This window comes from Carettochelys insculpta, chromosome 20 (genome assembly GCF_033958435.1).
Source record: "Carettochelys insculpta isolate YL-2023 chromosome 20, ASM3395843v1, whole genome shotgun sequence".
NCBI lineage: Eukaryota > Metazoa > Chordata > Testudines > Carettochelyidae > Carettochelys > Carettochelys insculpta.
Window position 1 is genome coordinate 18,214,856 of NC_134156.1, and position 23,939 is coordinate 18,238,794.

Genomic DNA, 23,939 nt, shown 5'->3' on the forward strand with positions numbered 1-23,939 from the left:
TCATCTCAATGAGACAAATAGGGATATCCATGATGGACAGCAGCTGGAGTAAGACCACTAGACTAGGACAAGCCAACATTTGACTACCACTACATATTTGACCACCACTAGATTTAAGCCATTAACCTAGAACAATCTATCTATATATAAACTTTTTTTAGGCAAGTTGAATTACACAATGGAATTTATTTGGGGCCAACTCTTACTTCGTATATGTCTATTTTTGTATTTATCTCCACATGGACTAGCACATCACTATGTTACTGACAGTGGGAAAAGCAGCGCAATCTTCTCTTTTGCCTCACAGTCCTACCTTCTTTCAGGAAGAGGTGAAATGCCTATTTTTCACTTGTTGGTAAACCCAGCCCATGTTTTAATTGGTGGTGTATGTGTAGACATTGCATATTACAGAAACGTTTATAAATCTTTTGGATTGCTCTTCCAGAATCTCCGACTAAGATTACACTATTTTCAAAGCTACATCTGATTTTTCTTTTTCTTCAAGAGGCCATTAATTACGATATTTGCCTTACAAGCTCAGGTGGTGAGGTGGCAAAATAATTCTTCCAAGTTGCAACAGATTATTAATGTAGAAAGAGTTGAAAGAAAAAAGTGAGATTTCCTTAGTGTTTTCATTAAAGATCCAAACATTTCATATTCAACTACATTAGCAGTCTTGCAATTCTTAGCCAGCACAGGGCAGATTATTAAGAATATAGAAAATGTACAGGAAAGTACACATGCAAAAGAAAACTTGTCGATAGTCCAGCTAGCTTTTCATCCGTTGAGTCAATTTTGCTTTACACAGATTTTAATGATTTCAATGATATAATTAAAAGACTTTACATTTTTACTTTCAGCTTTTTTCTGGTGCTGGGATAGCCAATGAGATCCACATATCAGGTTACAAAATTATCTTCATTAAAGGGACACTGTCATATTTAGTTTGTAAACTGTTACAGAAATGTCCCTCCAGTTCTGAAGTCCCTACAAAAACACCCTATAGTCCAACAAGCACCAGCAAAATGGCCAAATGCTTAATTAAGCAGGCCTTAATAGGGTAGTAGCAGTAATGCGCAATGGTACAACAGCAAGGATATTAATGTACAGACAGAAGTAAACAAATCTAACTACATGGGCTACAAAACAGTAAAGTTTAGATAACTAAAGGACAAATCTGGCAGGGATGTCTTTTCAAATGTGTATGTTTTATTGCAAACAATGAAGAGCAAAAAGATTATAAAAGTAGATGATAGTGTCCCTTTAGAGTGTAGTTGCCCCTCAACATTTCTAACAAGAAATTGTACAGGTCTCGTAAGAAAATTAACTTTTTAAAAGAACAGGACTAATATGAATATTTTGCAATACACTGAGCACATGAAACACTACAGTCCTCTAGTTATTTACTCAGATTTCTTATGAACACATCTTTCTACAACATTTTGTAAGAATTTAAATAAGCATATGAACTAAATCCCTATACAAGGACTAATTACATTGTCTCATGTTTGTCTGAATATAAACACTGATAACATAGCATAAAGGGGAAAAAGCCTCAACTACTAACAGCAACGAAGGTTCCTGTGGCACCTTATAGACTAACAGAAAAGTTCTGAGCATGAGCTTTCATGAGCACAGACTCACTTCTTCAGATGCTGGTCTTGGAAATCTGATTTCCAAGACCACCTATCTGATGAAGTGAGTCTGTGCTCACGAAAGCTCATGCTCAAAACATTTCTGTTAGTCTATAAGGTGCCACAGGAACCTTCGTTGCTGTTACAGATCCAGACTAACATGGCTACCCCTCCAATACTCAACTACCAAGTTAGTCTGTCACCAAAACCCAAGTTAAAAGATAATTCAATAGACACTCTGCAATTTACATGGCAAGAAGAGTGAATAAAAGGAAAAAGGTCACTGGAGCAACATAGCAGGTCTCAAGTGTTTTGAATTCTCAGGCTTTTGAAAACTAGGTTTAGGTATGAATTTTTAAGTACTTGTACAGGAATGATACTTGTATTGCAGATATGTTCTCTTTTTAAACTATATCACTCAAAAAAAAAAAAAAGACAATCCACAAAACATTATAGCTGATAACGTTAGAAAACATCCCCATACGTTTCCAGACAAAAGAAGATCTTCCACAAAAGACGTCAAGAACGTGAAAATGTACATATGAGATTAACTTTTCCTTATCAAGAGAATGATTTGTGTGACAAATTTCTAAGAAGTTATATGAAATTTGGCAATACCAAAAGCTGCATAATCAACCAATGTTTCATTAGAAACTCCACCAAATCTGATGTCAAACACATTACTTTATTTGTCTAGGATGAAATGTCCTATTACGTACAAAAAAGTACTCTTCCGTTTGCCACAACTGTTAAAAACATAGCAATCTATTGGCTACAGGTAAGAAAGATTTTTCGCATTAATTTTCAAATGACATCATATATATTTATATATGAATAAATAGTACAGAAATACTGTGTAGTTGTGAAGGGATGCAGAATATTTTCAGAACTCATTAAATTGAGAATTTTCCTTGTATCAAACACAATGCATACAATATGTAGCATTTCTCTTAAGAAGTCAAAGGACAACATGATCTAAATGCAACTACTCTTCTTAAAATTATAAGAAGCATAAACTGATTTGGTTTTTCACATTGAACAATGAATTTTTAGTTTTCGCACATAGGTTAAATGACAATATCTATACAAAAATGCAAGGGTTTTATTACATAAAATTAACCCAGAAGAACCTGTGCACCTGAGCATATGATTGTAAGAAAACTGTGGTCAGTAGCAATGTCTTACATCTAAGAAATTAACAGGAAGGGTTCTTGCATAGCAGGGTAAGGTTAAACCCAAGGGAAGCTTATCCATAAACCAGGTAAATCCCAGATCACTGTAGGACAAAGCTAATTGTGAATTAGTGCAAAATCTAGCAAAATGGTTGTAGAACCGTATAAACCAGCCTTGGCTGATTTACAGGAGGCAGTTAATATAACAAAGTCAGTTACATAAGCAATGTGCAAGTGATAGATCAGAGAGAGGAGAAGGAAAAACAAGCGTGCATGTCCCATCTTCCTCTGTCGGCTTCCATTTACTGGGCATGATAGCTTTCCACTGAGAATGCCCTTCAGAGAGATAATTACAAATGTGGTACATCATTCCTGGATGTGATTTTGCCTTCCATTTTCTAATACAGAAGTGAGTAATTAAATTTTTCATTACTGCCTTTTTTGTCTGATGCAGCAATTACAGCACCACAGTGGAACTGTTTTTTTAAAGAGATAGTAGTTGCTTAATGAAAAGAAAGAAACACCATTCTTGCAGTGTCAAGTTGTATTTCCCTTTTCTTATTTTTTCTTTCCCCTACTACTTTGGGATATTTCCACTTTAGAACTGACCCCTCCCCTCCAAAAAAACTTTACAAACATATTAGCACACATTCAAAGACACCTACATCTGTGGGGAGAAAAATTATCTCCATTTATTTTGTTTCATTATACATCCATGTCTTGAATTTTAATACAAAAAGAAAAAATTAGAATCTGACAAATGTTTACAAACAAGATACCTTCAAATAGATTTTACTCATTTCAGTCTGGTGCAGAGTAAATGACAAACTGTAGTTATATTCAAGGCAACAGTCTGTAGTCTGTGACCAGTTAGCCCAACTTTTATGCAATCTTGTTTCTATCTACCATGAACGATAAACTCATTGTTGATTCCCAGTTTTTGTGTGTGTGCACATGTGTACATAGCAGCTCCTTTCATAGAAAGAAAAGACATCTAGAGGTCTTCTTGTACTTTTACCTACAGGAATCATGTTAAGATACAGAATGGATTACATGTAACCAGGGCCAGATTTTATAAGAAAAAATAATTAGCTGACAAATGAGGGCAGCAATAAAAAAGCGTCTTTTTTGCAACAATAAATAAATACAGTCAAAGTTTTCTGTGTGGACTTTAAACCAGCTTCTTCACTGAAGAACAGACGTGGCATTTCCATGGAGTTAAACTTGACCCCATTTACTGTATCTTTTCTTGCTTGCTAGCTCGTTCTCTCCAACAAAACAAAGTTTTCTTGCTTTTGCCACAAGAGTACAACAATTTGATCTTGACAAGAAAGTGGTGCTGCTGATTTTTATTCCTTTGTCCTTTGGACAAAATAAGCCAAGAATATAATTTGACTGCTGTGACCAATAAAAACACAGTTTACATCGTCTTGTCAGGATAACCTGACTTAAAAACCATCTGGCTTCTTAATTAAAAATTTTCAGACAACCAGATTCTTGCTGTGTGTATGTTAGGTTAACACGCTGAACTCTAAGAAGCTGTAGACTGCAGTTTGTTGTTATGAGACCTGCAGAATACAGAAAAAAGTGATTAAGCACCCTTCATTTTTGAGAACACTGTTTCTCTGAGAGGATGCCAAGGGTCTGTCACTGGGAGAGGAATGCAGCCATGTTGTATCTGTTCATCGTTTGCAGACAAACACCATTTAAAACAAGCATCTCTGAACTTGTCAGAAGTTTCCAGCTATAGAATAAAAAAGTTCCACTGTGTACAAAACATGATGCTTCATTAGAATATCCCAAAATGCCCAAAATAAAATTTTACTAAGATAGTCAACAGTATTCTACAACAGGGAAGGCATACAGACAATTCATAAGTTATATTTTGTATATTTTACCAAGAGTATTATCTAAGTTACATTGATTTGGGAAGTCTTTGGATAAATTATAAATTTAAGAAACTGAACAGTAAGAGAAATTAATACCATATTTTTGCTAATCAGAGTTCAGCGAATTCACTTTCTTAAGTTCACAGTTTTATTAGTGGCTGCAAGTAATTAAAATACATAGTTTCCAAGATTAAATTATTTGACTTTGTTTAAATACAGTATTCTAAGGAACTGACAGTTTCTTAATACATTTTTGTTTTCCAGCATGGCTGCTGACAAAATATGGTTTCCATTTTAAAAAGAACACTTAATATTTGGACATTGATCTGGATTTTTAAGGCAGTTTAATATCATGGTACTGTACAAGAAAAGAAAGAATGACCCCAACATCCAGTTCTGATTCCAGTTAAAAAGGTCAGACTAAAGATATCACAATCTGCAAGAAAAGAAAGAACATGGATGGTGTAAATGAAGAAGCACAACAAATAAGATGCAGCAATGAAATTAGTATGCAAACAATGAATATCAGATAACCAAATATGACAGGATGAAAGAAGCGAAAGCCAGTAAGGGCCTGATAAAAGCAGGTAATAAGGAATTAAATTAAGAGAGTAAAAACATGATTTCTTCAGATGGCCACATCTATACTTCCCCTCAGTTCTGCCCTTGTCCCATTTGGAAAACTGGCAATTTCCACAGAGATGGATGCAGGTTCTAACAAAGTTAACTGCAAACTGATTTAATCCTGAATTGATCTAAGCCTATCAGAATTCAGGTGTAAAAGTCATGTTCATGAATGTACCAACTAACATACATAAATGGAATTCTGATTAAAGCTGAATTTAATGAAATTAATATTTGTAATTAAGTCATAAGTAGTTTATTTTTGGGGTTCCAAATCTGCAATATACACACTAGTGTTAATGGGTAAAAAAGATCTCTTAACTATAGACATAACTATCACTTAACAACTCCATGGTTTCATATAAGTACAAGGCATATGGATTATAACCTGAAATGAAGTTGGCAAGCTCTATAGTTTATGTTAAGCAAACTGCATATTTGTAGGAACAAGGTTCCCAGATGTAATATCCACTATTAGCCTTTTACTACAGAAAAGGAGCTTAAAGCTAAATTTTTTTATTTTTTATTTTTTAAACTATGCATTTCAATGTTAAATTTTTATTATTTCAACAGGATGGTTAATTTCTTAAAATGAGGGTGAACAGATTCTATAAATAATGCAAAGTAACAAGAAAAGATGGAAGGTCACTAGGTAGGAATAAGGAAATGTTTACTTTTGCATTTTCCTTAGATTGTAAGATCTTTGGAGAAGGGTGCATCTTTCCTTTCAGAGTTTGGAAAGGACCTGACACCAGTGCCACAGTAAGTAGATAATAATAATACATAATGTGTATTCACAACAGAAACTGATATACTGTGAAACCCAAATCAAGGGTAAGTGCAAAAGGTCTTATCTATTTCAATATCTGGTTTCTTTATAATATCCATATTGACATATAATTCATATTTTAAACTAAAATTATAAAATACTTAAGTGGGATCAGATTCATGCCCAGACAAAAATCATAAGTTGAAATGTACTGACAGTAGAGGTTTTATTTCAAAAATCTTGCTACAGTGGTATGTCTGTGAGAAGAGGCAGACCTTTATATGAGTGCAGTAGGATATATTTAGAATAGTAGAAAGATTTTCTAAAACAAAGCCAGGTTACAGTCAGAGTATCAATAGGGGAACACTTTGCCTTACCTGCTTGCCTTGAATCCTTTTAGCTTCTGTACAAAGAATGATTCAAGAACCTCTGCACATTGGTAAAAAGGGGAGTCACTTGGATTGTAGTAACGACAGTTATCAAAAATTTTGGTCATATCTGCCACAAACTCTGTCACCTTTTTGTAGTAACGTTTCAATATTCTTTCTTCCATGGTAGAAAGGTCTTCAAAGAAAAAACAGATCAATCCATACCAGTTACTTAAAATGAGACATCATTAGTTTCCCAGACACAAGTACATTTATATCTTCATTAAATATTATAAAAAGCACAATTAGCATGGCTATATATATTCTGCAATGTTGCTCATGACTTGATGCCATGAGTCTCATTCAGAAGCTAGGTTTCCTCCTCTCACATGAATTTATTACTTTTATTACACTTACTCCTTATGAAGAAATGGCATCACCATTAGCAAATTCTGATACTATTATTTATATTTTGTATTTTTTGTTTTTCCTTTTTGTTTAATACTATGATCAATACATAAACATACACCTGAATTGCAGTTCATCTGCTCCTACTGATTATCCATATTTGAATTCATAACCTTTAGAGACATCAATTAAATGCCATTTAGATGTACAAATTACCACACAAAAGGAGAAATGACTTCAAGTGCTTTCAGACTGTAAACTTATAACACAAACACCACAATCAATTTATTTCAGGGACTGTCCTACGCATTCATAGCTGTAACTGTTCTGATGTTGGGGAACATGAGCGACATACGAAGTTCCTGCCAACTCCTCAATGTCTAGCCAACAACTGGTTGATAGCACCCATTAATGGCTTTCAGCATAACAATACTGAAACTCTTCTGTGCTCGTCTTTCCAAGAGAGCCTTTTTACATCCTGAACCACTTATCTCCTAGACAGGAAGAACAGTAATGATGGGGAGGACTGGAGGTGCACACACAGGTATCTGGGGAATGGGAGAGGGGACATAGTTCCTACTGTGGATGAAGGGGGAATGGGCACACACACAGCACATGGCCAGGCATGGAGAATGTAAATCCTGGTATGGGAGTAAGGGAGGCACACCAAACCCCCGATGGGTGGGACACAGGAAGACTTGCAAGAAATCCTGGAAATAGGGATGCATAGGAGAGCGACACACAACAAATTTAGGGTGGGAGAATGAAAGAATGCAAGGAGCTCCTGGTGTGTGCAATAAGCTCATTTTACATATGTTAAAGTGTGACTCCCTAGCTACAAACAAAGAAAAATAACTGTGATCCTCTGAAGCTGGCTGAAAAATATACAAAGGAATCACCTGCCTTAAAAATATTCCTTCTAAGGGCTTATTTTGTAATCCCACCAATTGTCAAAACATTTGCAAACATGGACATTGATGTGGATTACTCATCCAGAAAAGGTGGTCTTCCTCTCAGTTACAGGGAGAATGTGCTAAGTGTAACCTGATATACTGCAAATTCACATACATTAACACAGGAGAAAATTTGTGTTTTGTAAAGCATATAGCCATTTTTTTCTGTGAAGCTTCCACCCAACATACCAGAATTAACATCCTAATTTTTGTGGAAAGTACAGGAGGACAAGTCTCGTGTGACATCCACAATTCAGAAAGTTCAGAATCAAGCACACTGACCGCAAGAATTATGAAGGGTCCAATAGTGACTTTGTAGGAAGAGGATTACAAAAGTTTGCAACAATTTCTTGCAGCAGCTGGGTTTTCCTTACAAGTCTCATTCAAATTCTGATGCAGCCCACCATCATCTGAGATTCAGTAAGATCACAGCGCACCATAATATAGCTGTAGATCATTATACAACTACTGTATCTGCCTAAAATGGATTTTCTTTCTTTTCAAAGAAGCTTTCAGTCTAATCAAAGAAACTGAAGATTATTTTACATCTTTCCATCCTATTTTACAGAAATTATGTGATTATATAATCGATTTACTAAAGTAAGCTTTTTCTTTAACATTCACAAGTAGACACACTTCCCTCACTGGGAGGTGCTGAGTGTGTGAAGAGAGGAAAGGATAAGGTTTGGTGGTATGACTCATTCTGGCACTTTTTAGAGAATTACAGAAAAGATCAGAAAAAAATATTTCTGTAAGTCTGCTACACTAAGTGGGACTTTTATAGGTTCCCACTTTAGCTCTCCGCATAAACTTATGTGCGGATTAAGCAAGTCACCATCTTCTTTCACTCACATCTGTAATGGACAAAGCACCCAAAGATCTTCAGATGACGCCACTCCATATCTGAAATTTTAAATCTATATTAACTAACAATCATCACTCAGCCAATCGTGCTACTAATTGGAAATATACTTACCCATAGGCTCTTTGATAACACCATAATAATCTGGTGCATCATTTGGATCTACTGGTTCTAGGAAGGGCCATGCCATTTTGTGAGCCTGACAGGAAAAATGAGGCATTATCAGTTTCAGAAGAAAACATTCATATATTCAAATTATATGTTCAAATTAACTAGGACTTGATTGCTGTTTATGTATTGCTTGAGATAGGCATCTGATTCTAATTTTGGCCACAACTAAAGTGTTATTTGCTGATCTTGCTCTAGTTCCAGCAGATAACTGTATCCTAAAAAGTGTCAGCTGGCATGATGAGCAGCTTGTTCTCATCATGAGAGGCGAACTGGAATTGAGAGACTGCACACAGCCAAATGCAGGCAGTACTCCTGAAGAATTCAGTGGAAGTTGAAGGGGATGCATACCTCACAAAGTTGGGCCATTAGTGTTTTTCATTTACATTAAACCTAAATTAAACTTGTCATCATAAAAATACCCATTAAGATCTCTCAAATCAAAGAACTAGTAACTCGCTGTGCATGAAATATTGCACTAGCCTGCTCTTCTATTACTATATGGGATTATTTCTAGCTGATGGCAGTTTAAATATCGCTTTGCAGCCATCAGGGATGATATTTACACTAGCAAAAATTCTAACTGGACCAACAGCTTGTCATTTTTCTCAGCAACATAGTCATTTGCATCCTGAAATCAATCTTCTATGGTGATCTTGGATTAAAGAAAATTTAAATAATTTTTGTAATCTTTAAAAAGTCAGCCTTACAATTTAGTTGAAGTATATATAATTACAAATTGGAAATCAAAGAGGCTTCCCAAAACCCAACTCTGTGCTTTATGTTCTGATGAAATTTGCTTCTTTCATGCTCAGAGATGCCCTCATGTATTTAAAAAACAAAAACCTAAATATCCCAGAACCTGGAAGAAGGGACATTTTCTTCCAAGCTACTATACTAATGTTACTCAAAGTGACAATGCTACTAGAGAAGACTGTGGCCACATACTCATCCCCTCACAGAAAAGGCATCTTATTACGTCTGTTAAGAAAATCATAATCTTTAACAAATTGGAGAAATAGAAAGTCAGTGTTACTCCCTAAGAAAGACCTCTTGAATGAACCTCTGCTGCACCTGCATTTTCTAATTTCAGTAGGGCATAGCCTCACCTGTAAAGAACGTAGTACTCTTCGTAATCCCTCATAATCTTTATCAGTCAGTGGACTGAGTACTGTCATGGCATCTTCTGTAGACTGACACTGTGGACAGACATACTCATCAATGAGATCTGCCTCACTTTGCAAAATACCAACACAGCGCCCGTGATACCAGTTTTGACATCGGTCACAGCCAATGTAAAACCTGCAAGATTTGAAATAAAAATATTAATGACACTATCTTTTCCATTTAAAACAAAAGAATTTTAAAAAACCATTAGTCTTAATTTGCACTCAGTAGCAGTAGTTCTGCATGATGTAAAAAATTTTATATTTAAAGATGAGACATTTTAGTTTTGCATATGCTAATTAAACCATGCACGCTAATTTAATATTCACAAATAACTAAATTACCTGACAGTTTTATTTCATAATCATCAGCAGTGCCTAAAATTAGAGAATTAATTCAAGGAAACAAGGTTTCAAAAGTTATCAGTTTTAAAGATCAAAGTAACAGTGTGATGCCAGAAGTTTCATTCGACCAGTGATACAAACATTTTACACATCTAAACAGGACTACTTTCAAGGGCTCCAATTTCATCCTGTTCAAACATTTTTCATACAGAAACCTGAGTCCTGTGGTTGAATATAAAAGGGGTATTCTAGTGACAAAAAGCCTTATGAAAGTTAAGATACCACCCAATTATCCCATACTCAAAATAATTGTTCTATCTAATCTCAATCAGACAAGAGACTAATGTCAAACACGAAGTCCCAACTAATACTCAATTTTGTTTTAATCTTTCTAGCTCTTCCTTGTTAAAATTAATCCCAATTTAAAATTCTTCATCTTATTTAAAATCACATGAGGCCACCTTGAGGACTTCACTTTTCCTATACAGCCAAAATATTCACTTGAAACCAACATTTGGGGGAGAGAGAGAAATATTGAAAATGAATTTGTAATACCAGGGGATACAATATATGCAGATTTTTTTCTCTTTTTAAGGAAAAAGTAACCAAAGTCAGAGCAGTTTGCTACCTAGATATCAAATAAGAGGTTCTTATCAGAACTCACTGTGAGTCATCATAAGGTGTTCTGCAGATACAGTACAATTCCTCACTGCTGCCCTCTTGTGCCCGTTTACAATCATTACAGATGTACACATCCATTTTCTTAGCCTCCTTTTCTGTGATGCCAACACATTCTCCATGAAACCAGTTAGTACAAAGATCACAGCCAATATAGAACCTAAAAGTGTTCACAATGAAAATGACAATGTAATTGTCATTTCAAATGGCATGGCACTTTTCCCTGCATTTCTGTTACTAACGCACTATCTTGCTGGCCTGCTTTCTGCATTTTTCTGATTCAGTGTCCCTGTCCTCTACCATTCTATCCTTGCAAGGTCTACATCTGACACTGCAGCTGCACTATAAAGTCACTTGAGTCAATCTGGATACAGACAGTTTAGTAAACGTGGGTCAACCAATATCTATCTACAAGATTTTGAAAAAACTGGACTAAAAATGTGATCTCCAATATGAATGCATATGTGAAAAACTTGAAAAGGCACAAAAAGACAAGGCCAAAGAAAAAGATTTACATTTTCAAAACTATAGCTCAGAAGCCAGTTAAGTTTCAAGGCAATTTCTTGAGATTTGAAAATGTAGCTCTCAGTTAATTTTAAAAACAAAGCAAAGCACAAACACCAACTAGAAGTTACAAGTACACTACAAGGAACATGCATACCAGCCATGTGTAGAATATGTATTGGTATAACATGATGTAAGGGAAAACTGTTGAAGAACATGTGTTGTAATTTTAAAATTTCTAGGTGAGGTCCTGAAAACAGAGCAATTCAGCTAATCAGAATTATAGCACTTTTATTGTAATTGGAACACAGACCATTCTTTGGAGAATATATGTCTATTCTCAAACACTAGATGAGAGAACCATGATGTATGATATAAAGTGAAGGAGAATTGGATAAGGTATAAAAACAACTTAATTCCATATAAAATAATGGACCTTGCACTGAATGTTGTGATGAACTTGTAAATTAATATGCAAGGATGTTAAACACTAGTTTGGGTATGGATGCTGCCAAAGCATGCCTATGACTAGCAGAATCAACCATAGGGACAAGACTTTAGGCACCCAATCCCCCTCCCTCTCGAACAAAAGCTAGCTGATTCCAGTTCTCATCCTTCCTATAATTTAGTGAACATCTTACAATTTACCACCTGTTACATACCACATGCTGATGCCAGTTTCTGCTAATATTCAGAACCAATCACTGGGTAGACAAGAGGAGGAGGACTAGGCTATACTAGGATGGCTAGTGATATGTCACACCAACAAACATTTCTAATTTCTACTGAACTTTTGAACTAGAAGCCTTGGTATGTGCACCCAAACTTCGTATCACATTACACCTCACCAAGACCACTTCTGCTCATTTGAGAATTACTTCATTTCCAAAAGGTACCTCCAAAATTCTGTTGGGGACCCAGTATCTGCCATGTCCATCCACCTATCTAGTATCTGTTTTTTCCACTGCTTCTTATTTCTGATCAGCCAAATCTCAACTATCTGATGAAGTCATCTTTCTGCACAGAAGAGCTATATGCACCTCTCTCTAAACCAAACCAACACCAGTTTAACTTAGCAGAAGATGTTTCTTCTGCTTCTTACACAACAAGGACAGACAATACCATCTCCACAGTGCTGCCAGTTTCTGCTGGCCTGGAAGCAAATTCAGGTCCAGAACTTTGATTCTTTACTTTACAAACAGTTTTATTTTTCTATTCCCCATGTATTGGTAAATCTTCGATGGATACTCCGATTAACCCATAACCTCCATCTGGAATAGAGTATGACTGAATCCCTAACATGCTTCAATGTCATTGATGAGCAAATAAACATGAAAACCTACAGGAAATAATAAATGACTTAAGCAAAGAATGATCTTAGTGAATCAAACGCATTATAATAAATTTATAGAGTTCCTCATCTCACAACAGGTTGTCTCTTAGAAGCAGTTCAGGCTACAGGTCTGAAAGCAGCACTTCTATCCTGTCTGAACTGCAAATGAGGCACAAGCCCAAAAATGTATCTGATATCCACATACACGTATTTAACCCCTCCCACTAAATAATATAAGAGAACAATGTTTTCAAAAGTTACTTCTTCACAATCAGGTAGTGAAACAATTAAGCTCAACAACACTACCCCATATATTAAAACCTGTGAGGTTCAGAATATATAAGCAAGGAAAGTGAACTGAATCACGCTGTTAAGTTACTTTCTATATGAAATCTTATTTTCTGTGCTTAAATATAATCTCTGTTCACTATGTTAGAATATGCTGTCATGTATTATCTATGGCTCACCCTAATGGCCATTGAAGTCAATGCAAATACGACCGACTTGAACAGGCATCAGATCTAATCCATGTGTTTATGTAATCTATTTTTGTGATAACCCTTCCACTGCTTATAAGAGACTGAACCGGTATGACTGGCCTGTGCTCAGTATAACAAAATGAGGACAGGGCATCCTAAGTTTATTAAGTGACAAAAATCCAAATAAATTGCTTACTCCCCGCCCCCAGTGGTATTTATCACTTACACAATAGTGGCAGATAGCCTGGAAATGTAAGCCCTCTATCCCACAGAATGACTGCAGCACAGGAAAGCAGTCTAAAATTCCCAATAACGACATGATGGCATAATGACTGGAATTATATAAATACCCAAGAGACAGAACTGAACCCTCTCAGCTGTGATTTGGAGGGAGCACTGCAGGAGTGGCAGCTACACCATGGCTCATTTCAAATCTTGGCATTACTACTGAAATCCCCAACAAAGATGCTAATTAGTGCTTTCGGAGCGAGTGATTTTTGTCAAGTGGACATCCTGAAACTGTACATACCAACAGCTATGAAAAGGTAACTTTTGATCATTACTGACTTAAGCAAAATTAGAGTCAGTAAAGTAGAAGAGAAAGGCTCAATTTGTCATTTGCAATCCAGTCATTTAGTCCACCACTTAATTTCTCCATAAACAATTCCTTCCTTCAGTGGAAAACGCAGCACTCTTCTTTCTCTCTTCAGTTAGAATCTAAACCACATATTGGATAATGTCATTTTCATTTTGTCAAAAGCTTAACACTTCCAAAACATACTAGAGTTCGGCAGAAAGGTATGGGGTTCTTGCTTGATTTGTACTTCTTTGGGCTTGTCTATACCAAATGGGAGATTGATCTGGTTAGGGTCAATCTTCCGGAGTTCGATTTTGCACATCTGGGAAGACGCAGCAAAACTGATCTCTCTGGGGTCATCAGTGGAACCCTGTACTTCATGATACCGCATAGAGTTGGGGGTGCGGGGGCAACATGAGAGTACAGAGGCTAGGTCTTTACTGGGGAAGTAAGTTGATTCTGATATGTTGATTCTAGTTATGCAAATGCCATACCTAGAACAGCATATCTGAAATCAACTTACTTCCCTAGTATACACTTAGCCTTAGTGTATCTCAATGAAAGTCTGGTGTTGGCATGGATCGGTAAATATTCATCAATGAAAAAAAGAAAATATATCTGGAAGCCACCTGAAAGTAAAAACATTGTCCAAAAAGAACTGAACCCTAATAGGGTAGTATCTCTTGTTAACTACTGAATTCCAGAAAAAAATTATATATGGGGAAGACGGTGCCAAGCCTATCTCCAGAGAACACCAACCATCTGTTCATAAGAAGGAAGACAAACATACAATCATTTGCTCCCAAAGCAGAGGCAAAAAGGCAAAAAAACAAAGAAGAGAGCGAAATAAAGAGTATGTGCATGTGAGACAGAAAGATCATACAATGGAAACATGCAAACAGATAAAAACATAAGTCACAAGAATGACTAGATTTGTAATTGCCATTGTTATCCAGGCATTATTTATTCTTTAATAGTTCATGCTCACTCAGTACCACCTGATTTTTTACCCCCATTTCTAATAACTATCTCAAGACTAATAGCTAAAAGCTAAAGCTGAACCAAACAATGCACAGGACAAGCACGCCGCATTCACCACTCACTTTGAGTCGTCATAAGGGGTTTTACAGATGCAGTAAAGCTTTGTGTCCTTCTTGGTTTCCTTTGAGGTAGTAGAAATCATTTTCTTTTTCTTGGACTTGGAAGCTGAAGACTCTCTCTCCTCCTCTCGTTTTCTCTTCTGGGAAGCTACTGGCACCGGGACTGTGGTGGCAGATGTGATGCTGGTTGCAAGCTGAACTGGTGGTGGTGGTGGAGGTGGAGGTGGTGGTGGTGGAGGAGTTGCTGCTGCAGTGGCAGCAGCGGCAGCTGCGGCGGCGGCGGCAGCAGCGGCGGCGGCAGCAGCTGCCTGTGCCTTTTCTTTTTCTTTCTTAATTTTTGTCAAGTCTCTCTTTAGTTCTTCCTGAAGCGCATTAAAAAAAAAAAAAAGACACCTTATGAGTATGTTCTAGAATGAGATCAGAAACCAGACTCAAATCCTGTTTTGTTTAAAAAAGACAAACCATTCAGATAATTTACTCATTCAAGTACAAATTCCAAGATTAACATATGTCAGCCCCAGGCTCCTTTAATATTAACTGCCTAAGTCTGATGAGAAGCATCAGGGAACATGGTTGTCCCAAGGGCTCTGTGTGTCTTGTGGTGGGCGGTAAACGTGTCACAGGGCAAACCACCCCTATGCAGTCCCTGCCGCACCTTGACCCATCCCCAACCAGCTTGGCTGGGGATTACCTGGGGCAGAAGGCAGACAGTGGTGGTAGGGGACAGGAGAAGCAGGAGGTCTCCTTCCTTCCCCACACACTGTGCAGTGCGAGTAGCAGCCTGCTTCTCTCTGCCGTGTCCTCCCAGCCTGCTGAGCACTGTTTCTCTGTGGGCGATGGGGAGCAGAGGCCGGCTCCTGCTACCACACAGCAATGGGGCTGTATAGGCCAGGAGGCTGCGGCAGAGCAGAGCAGACTGCCACTCATGCCCTATGACAAGTGCAGAGGGGCAGGGCAGTGACCCCCTGCTGCTGCTGCCACCCATGCTCTGCCCCTGGTAACACTCCCATCCATCAGATAATTGGGGCAGCTTCCCCGGGGTAGCTGCTCCACCTCATCCTACAGGTGAGACAGTTCTGCCAATGAGGCAACCCTACACCTAATCCTAGTGGGGGAAAAAGGGAGGATTTTCAAGAATTTCTTAAGAACACAGAGGACCCATGTGTGCTAATAAATTGGTGGTCAGTCATAAAATGCTGAATTAAGGCTGAATCTGGTCCTCGTGATTGAAAATTACCTAGATTTTTGTACTTTTAACAGTAAGAAATACAATTTAGTAGTATTCATACAGGATCTGTACCATTCAGAATGAAAATAACATCCATAAAGCCATTAACATATTAATGAAGTCCCACATGGGTAACTGCATTGTAGTGTGGAAAACCTGCTCAATTCCGAAGCCCTAGTTATCACTCCTTGGACATGTAAAAGGCGATTAGGGATATTCAACAGTAGACCTTCTAGCAAAATTAAGTATAATGTCAGATGACACAGAAGGTAGCTTCCCCATCCAGAAGTGTAAATCCTCGGATACAAAGTCTTGTGTATGGGAAGTACACAGAACCAGAATTTCCCCAATGATAACCATCCACCAAAATTCTCACTACTGATTTTCACTTCTTAATGGGAGAATGGTGTAATTCCCACAACTAGCAAAGTATTCTGATCTAAAAGCATGGCACCAGGTTTAAGTGCTGTTCTCTGGACATTCCAGTTTCTTCTGAACCATGATTGGTGAAGTCACTCTTTGTTGGTAAGTCTTTACATTGCTCTAGTCTTCCACACAATCATGACATAGTCTTTATTCAGGGTTCCTACCTGGCAGTTGGTTCCATAAATTGTAAGTTAAATTGTGCCTTAAGTGCTCCGGCACATTTATGTTGAAATTTTATGTTTGTTTCTTGGAAATCTGAAGCCTTTACAAGGAAGAGTTCCACAGACAAAGAACAGGACCAGCCTTAGGCTTTGTGGGGTCCCTCACAAAATCATGTCTAGCACAGCTTCACTCCCACTTCTAGAGGTATATCCCCCCTATGAGAAAACCTCAACAGGAGTGGAATCAAATGGGCCACATTTCCTTTGAAAGCAGAAGGAGGAACAAAGACTAGGGTAGGGGGATTTCTGACCATTCTTTAGCTTTTTTAGTGAAGCTGCAAGATTCAGCCCTTTAATAGGACAGACATTGTTTTAGGAAACCACATGAGCTATTAGGATAGATTAAATAAATGCTAGATGCAATGAAGTAAAGTGATCTGTGCAATCCACAGAGACACAGGCACCTTGCATGCTTCCTTAAAGATTCAAAGGATAAACTGATAAATACAACAGCATTTTCACCAAACTTAAGAAAACCCACCAGGCTCATTGAGAAGAGCTGTTCTTACCTGCACTTCGATTTGCAGATCTTTGTCCAAAAGTGCTCTTTTTTTCAGTATTTCAGCTTTAAGCTGTTCTTTATGTTTGAAAAGCAGAGCTGAGAGTTTGGTAGCATTCTGTTTACTACGCTTCTGTTCCACACTCTCTTCTCGCTTCCGTTTCTTAGCTGCCTGTTTTTCTTCTTTATCTATCTTATCCAAAATATACTTCATCACCTGATTACACACTATCATTCTAAGGAAGGAACACAGAGAAGCATATTGTGTAAAGTTGTCTCATAAATCACAACAGTATGATTTGTGTAGGTTTTAAAAATAAATCAATTTTAATCTATGATGGTCATGCAAATGCTGCTATTGTGGTTAAATCTATGATGCAACCAAAAAAGACTCGTACGATATAGCCTGGTGGGTGGAACAGTAGTCTGGGATGTGGGATACCCAGTTTTAAGGTCTTTCTCTGCCTGAGTACAGAAAGAGCACGAGTCTCTTGTGTATCAGAAATGGCCAGTAAACCCTGCACCCAAAAATTCCCAGATCAAAAAAAGCTCACGTTATAATCTAACATTCAGACATTATGACACAATTCTATTTGTGCAAAAACATCTGAGGTTTTGTTTTCATTCCAAGGCAGACAAAAATTTCAAAACCTGAAAACTTGCTGCAAAACAGGAATCCCCTTTTCTGACAGCTCTGAACATAACTAAACTTTGGTGCTTCAGCAAAAGAAAGAACAAGAGTATTATTTTCTCTATTAATAAAGATCCCCAAGCTGCTGTTTCTTTGAAGCACCCCTTAAGGTGGATTGTTAAATGAAAGGTTCCTTAGTGTATGCCCCCTTTATGCGCCACAATAGCTGAAACTCTCTCTTCCAGGCTATTTTCTATGTGAACTTTTTTTTTTATAGTTGATTTTTTTTATTTAGACTTTTCATTCCTTTTGAAGTTTCTGTTCCTGCCTCTGCCACTTTTCACCAAAAAGATTAAATGTTGCTTGGCACCAGGGTAATCTAACTGGCAACATTCCGGAAGCTAGGCACAGTGAAACAGGAATAGAAATGAAAAGATGGGACAAGCAGCTGCTGCAGAGCATGCATGACAGGGCTGCTGGAGAAGTAGGAATAGAAAACGAAGGGGTTTCAGGAAGCCACATGCTATTTTACTGAGAGCTGTAGGAGTATACTGCTTATTTGGCAGGACCATATGATATCAACCATTCCACTGCTCTCCACTGTCACAGCCACATGGTTAAACCTGGGTTTCATTGTTAAAACACTATACTCTTTGGGAAGAAAGATGATAGTACCACAAACAACTTACCAAACACCATTAAGTAAAATAGTTAAAAAAACAACAACAAATTTAGGCATTTGTAAATGTTAGAAGTGCAGTCTGTGCCAAAAAAATTTTAACCGTTGTCAACTCGTCACTGTGTATTTACTATTAGTTTCTCACACTATAAATGGACATCTAAGTTGCATAGTATTATTCTTGTACCTGATTTGGGGTTCAAAACTTTATAAAACAGGAATTCCTTTTTCTAATCACAGCATTATTTGATAAATCAATTATGCAGCTAACAAAATTGTCAGATTAACAATGGAAGAAAACTTAAAGCCCATATTTCAAACATGAATTTGCCAGCTCAAGGGATGAAATCAACAACAATTTATAAGTGACACTGTCATCAGGTCTCCCTACTTTTGTTTGCTGGTGGGGAGGTAAAATAGTTAAACAGAAGGTGAGCGCTTGCCAACAAAGGGAACGAAATTAAGAACACAACCTGGAGTGCTCAAAAAGAAATGAGAAACAGGCTTAGCTACAATGGAGAAAATCCTTTGTTTTCCTTTTGTTAGCTCCCTCAAAGTTATTTATCTGTCTGAACTGATGAACTGTGGCTAGCACTAACCACATGCATCATATCACATACCATATGCTGGGCAACAAGTGAAAAAGTCAATGTTTATTTTTATTACAAGGGAATCATGCTGCTCATAATTAATTAGGAATGTTACTTTCAAGCCATGGATTTGTCACCACTATTTGTATATTTTTTAAGTTAGCTTTAAAACCTCATACAACTAAGCTTTGCCAAGCCCATGACAGAAGGCCTGACTACATAGTGGAGATATACACACTTCCAGGATGCGGTTTCGAAAGCACACTGCTGGGCCCAGGCCCCTTGAATCACTGCCACAGCCCCATGCAGTGTGTTCTGGGCAGCACTCCAGGTCTGCCAAGGAAGGTGCAGCATGCTCGCTCTAGGTAGGGCTAAGGTCCTGGGGGAGGCTAACTCCAACCCCACTCATTTCGCCTTAGGTCCTGCCTCTTTAAGGGCATGGATCAGCCCCCCACTTCTTCCTGCCAAGGCTGCCAGCCCTGCTGCGCTACATTAAAGTGTACTAAGGAACTTTCAGAGACCACTAGCACTATCTACACTGGCTATTTAGAAATCGTACTCTGCACAGTTATCTTACAGCTCCACATAGACAAGCCTTTATTTTGTAAAACAGACAACAATGAACTCATTTGTGCCATGCCTAATGAGACATCATCATCATATGCTCCTACCTCTGATTTTCTTCTCGTTCAGCAGGAGTCAATGTCTTTTTCTGTTTCAAGTGTTCTATTACAGCATTGTGTTTCATCACCACCTTGAACACAAAGTCCAAACAACATTTGAAAACTTCAGGTACTGTCTGATAATACTTGGAAAAATGCAGACACGTGCCAACTTGTCACATTTGAACAAATAAGTCTTAGGTTATTTACACTATTTTGAAGATATTAACATTTCATACTTAAAATCTTAAGTTTGACTAAGGAATTTAGAGATTTTCATTTTTTTTGGAGAAAAAAAATAAGTGAAACCAGATTTACTTTTGAAGTCAGTCAACTGCACTTTTCCAAGGTCCTACTGCTAAAATGTTTTAGTTGCCAATGCTGACAACTGTTTTTCTTGGACTTTAAAAATTATGGAAAGGCTTCATAAAAGCTTGTTTATACCAAATCTAAACACTGAATCCAATATAAGATGACAGTAACCCTTTACAGGAATTTAGATTTTATGTTTTGGCAGAGGCCACTACTTGTGGAGCATGACACTAAATTCCACTATATTTAGAGTTTGTCCATTTTTATTCTCCACAATCCATCCCGCTGTAGTTAACAGCATAATACTTAATATAGCTCTTACAGACTTTCTATAACAGGAAATGAAAACAGAGAAGAGGTGCTTCAAACCACCAGTCCTCACATTTTCTGGACTAACACCAAAGACTCATTTCTCCCAAGAAACAATGACAATAAATCAAGTCCAAGTGCCAGATAGAGTGCACAGAACAGAAGTGTCTTAATGTGTTGAATTAACTTAGACGTGTTATTAAAGTGGCAAAAATAATTTTGCAATATTGTTTAGAAATAAACATCCCAGAGGCTCAATGCAGAAATATGATTAACAGAAATGTGTGTTTAGCATGGTTTGTATTTACTTTTGACAATTTTACCTGTTTCTGGATAATGTCACTTTGATTAGAAGCCTGAAGAGTGTGTTCGCGTTTAATTTCTATTTGTTGCTGCTTTTTCTTTTGCTGCTGCTCCCTGAGCTGTTGAACCCTCTGCAGCTGCTCTTGTACACTAGCTGCTTGCACTGTTACCACATTCTGAATTTGGTGAGCCTGCACTGGGCTGGCTTGTTGAATCTGAATAGGTAACTGAAGCTTAATTTGTTGGGGCATGCCACCTTGCTGGGCCTGTATCTGAGCTACAACATGAGATTGAAGCTGGGAGAGAACTTGGACTTGTTGCTGAAGTTGAGGTACAGTAATAACTTTTGTTGTAGGCTGCTGGATCTGCAGTTGAGGGCGAGTTGGAGATTGTACAGTAACTTGATTTAAATTCTGTGCAGCTGGAAGAGTCTGAAGTGAAGTCTGAACTTGGGGTTGTGACTGCTGCTGCATCTGAGCTTGTATCTGTATAGAAGCTTGGGGTTGCATCTGCATCTGTTGCTGGGTTGTGGGCTGCACCTGAGCTTGTGGCAGAGCTTGGACTTGGGACGGAGCTTTTGGAGGGCTGGCAGTCTGTGGTTGATTTTGGTCTTGAATGTGAGACATCCCTTGAACCTGGGTCTGTGGTGGAGACTCAGCTGTGACTGGAGTTTTAGACGATTGTGCCATGACAGGTTGTGCTTCAGATACAACTGGAGACTGAGCTGATGTTGGAGACTGAGATTCAGGCTGCGTCTGATCTTCAGGCTGAAGTGAGGGTTGTGTTGTCTGTGGCTCGGCTGGGGGTTGAGGCTGAATACTCTGGGTTTGCACCTGTGTCTGAGCTTGCAATTGATTCTGAGGGTGGGGCTGAACTGGTGGCAATGCTGGTTGCGTCTGTGCTTGTGACGGTTGTTTCTGTTCACTTGTACCTATGATGGGTAAAAATAAAGTATTCCACTCATTCCAAACAATGCGTCTACAAATTTCATTAATTTGAACAATTGGGCCTTATCTACACTTCAGAATTTTGACAATAAAAGTTACACTGCTTTAATTTAACTGTTTTAATTAAACCACTGTTGCAAATCTACACTATGCTCCTTGTGTCAGCAAAGTGCATCCATGCTAGCAGCTCCTGCATCGACAGAGCAGTACAGCGTGGGTAGCTATCCCATTGTACAACTGACTGCAGGGTGCATTGGGAAAGGTTTGCAATGACTCAGGTGGTAGGTACAGCATAAGGATGCAGGCTTCTCAAGCCTCCTACTAGACCATGGGTGTCCAACTTTTGGCTTGCCTGGGCCGCACTGAATGAAGAGGAATTGTCTTGGGCCACATATAAAATATATAATATAGTTAATGTATATAAATCACATAATAATGTTAAAAGTTTACGATGGGGCCTCATCACTAACTGTCCAGGGCCACATGTGGCCCGCGGGCCGGACATGCCTGTACTAGACTGTCAGATGTTTTTCAACTGAAATAGGGGAGGGAAGCCTGAGGGAAAAGAGTGTGAGACAGGCAATGTATGTGTAAATGGAAGTGGGGAGAGGAATGTGCATGTTGCATGCTGTCTCCATGTTAAGACAGCAGCTGAATTGGGGTAGACTGACACCTCAGCATAAGCCACCACCTCCCTCCTCCCACTGTGTGCATAGTGCAGCAGTCTCTCTCTTTCTTTAACACACACCTCTGCCTCTGCCTGCCTGCATTGTGTTCCTAGTGCCTGGATGTTAATAATTTGGTGCGTCAGTGGAGCTGCATGCTCAGAGATCAGAACTTTCCAGAGCTTCAAAAGGGGAGGGGCATATACCTGTATATGTCCAATGCAGGGCTGCTGAGCTCAAAACAGTGAGCAGAGTGGTCACAGCAGATGTTGTGGGATACTTAGGCAGGTAACATAAATGGCAGCATCTACATTGATGCTTGGTCACTTTAATTTTGCTGCAAGAAGCTTTATGCCTCTAGTTAAGGTGGTTTTGTTTTGCCAACAAAAGTCGTAATGTGGTGCATACACCACTGTTTTGTTGGCAAAAGTTGGCTTTTTTCTACAAAACCGTGCCGTGTAATCAATACCTTAGGTTTTCTGAAGGCAAGGAAGCATATTTCTTCTTTGGTTTAAAAAGAACAATGATGCTTTATATAAAATCTTCAGCTGAAGCTCTAAAGTCTAAATGCTTTTAACTACGATATGTTAATGAAAGGAACTAACTCCAAATATATATTTAGAAAAATTGAAAACTACCTTAATCCAATCATCTTCTTTTGAACACAGAAAAACCTACCTGAAGTTGAACTGGAAACTGTCGTAGTAGTTGTGCTAACTGTAGTAGCTGATGATGATAATGGAGTGAAAAGGAATCTTTGAATTGTACCATTTGGCATAGCTGCTTGCATCAGCTGTTGTCCTGGACCTGGTATTACAGTCACACCTTGAGGTATCAACTGTAACTGGCCAGTAGTTTGACCCTGTCCTTGAATTACCACAGTCAACCCCTGACTGCCACCCTAAAAAAAACAACACAAAACAAGAAACTGATGTCCCAATGACTATGCAGTAATCAAGGAAACCTAGGATTATGAATTCTGGGATTCAACACCTGAACCGCTAAGGTACATATTATATCTATGATGCTTGAATTCAGTTTAGCAGAATTAAGAAGTTCTATGACAAACATACAAATATTCCAGTAACTAAATTTCAGGTCACAAGATGGTAAAGTACCTGGCTCTTTATGAACAAATCTAACTAACTATCGCTTGCACTGGTTTCAGCCACGTCCATTTTCATGAGAATACTGAAGCAGATTTGTCATAGCAAACTGTTGTTATGATTTTGTCTGTCAAAGGTGCCTAGATTCTTGGCCAACAGAATCTACAACTGAGCCTACAATGTCTCTTTAAAATGTATAAATTAAATAATAAATTAAATAATAAATTCAGGTGTGTGGTTACTTTTGAGCATATTAACCACTTCCTGACCAAAGACCAACGTCAAGAGTCCCAACAACAGCCTGTTCTCAAGGTTATTCATCACTAAAATAA

The 23,939-nt window shown here is 38.0% G+C and overlaps 1 protein-coding gene across 12 annotated transcripts in view; it reads right to left on the reverse strand.

Annotated features, from left to right (window-relative positions):
- Positions 1-1,755: 1,755 nt before the first annotated feature.
- BPTF (bromodomain PHD finger transcription factor) overlaps positions 1,756-23,939 on the reverse strand; it is a 117,237-nt gene continuing 95,053 nt past the window's right edge. For 7 of the 12 annotated variants that reach the window (XM_075014342.1, XM_075014336.1, XM_075014338.1 and 4 more), the window contains 10 exons: positions 23,180-23,402; positions 20,910-21,820; positions 19,975-20,057; positions 17,414-17,639; positions 15,033-15,391; positions 11,023-11,196; positions 9,957-10,149; positions 8,794-8,878; positions 6,466-6,652; positions 1,756-4,374 (listed from right to left, as the gene is read on the reverse strand). In XM_075014342.1, the coding sequence (XP_074870443.1) occupies positions 4,338-4,374; positions 6,466-6,652; positions 8,794-8,878; positions 9,957-10,149; positions 11,023-11,196; positions 15,033-15,391; positions 17,414-17,639; positions 19,975-20,057; positions 20,910-21,820; positions 23,180-23,402 (2,478 nt within the window). In that variant the 3' untranslated portion in view covers positions 1,756-4,337. Of the gene's footprint in view, positions 5,132-6,461; positions 6,653-8,793; positions 8,879-9,956; positions 10,150-11,022; positions 11,197-15,032; positions 15,392-17,413; positions 17,640-19,974; positions 20,058-20,909; positions 21,821-23,179; positions 23,403-23,939 lie in introns of those variants that run through there. The other 5 variants (XM_075014345.1, XM_075014340.1, XM_075014339.1 and 2 more) reach the window with 3 other exon arrangements.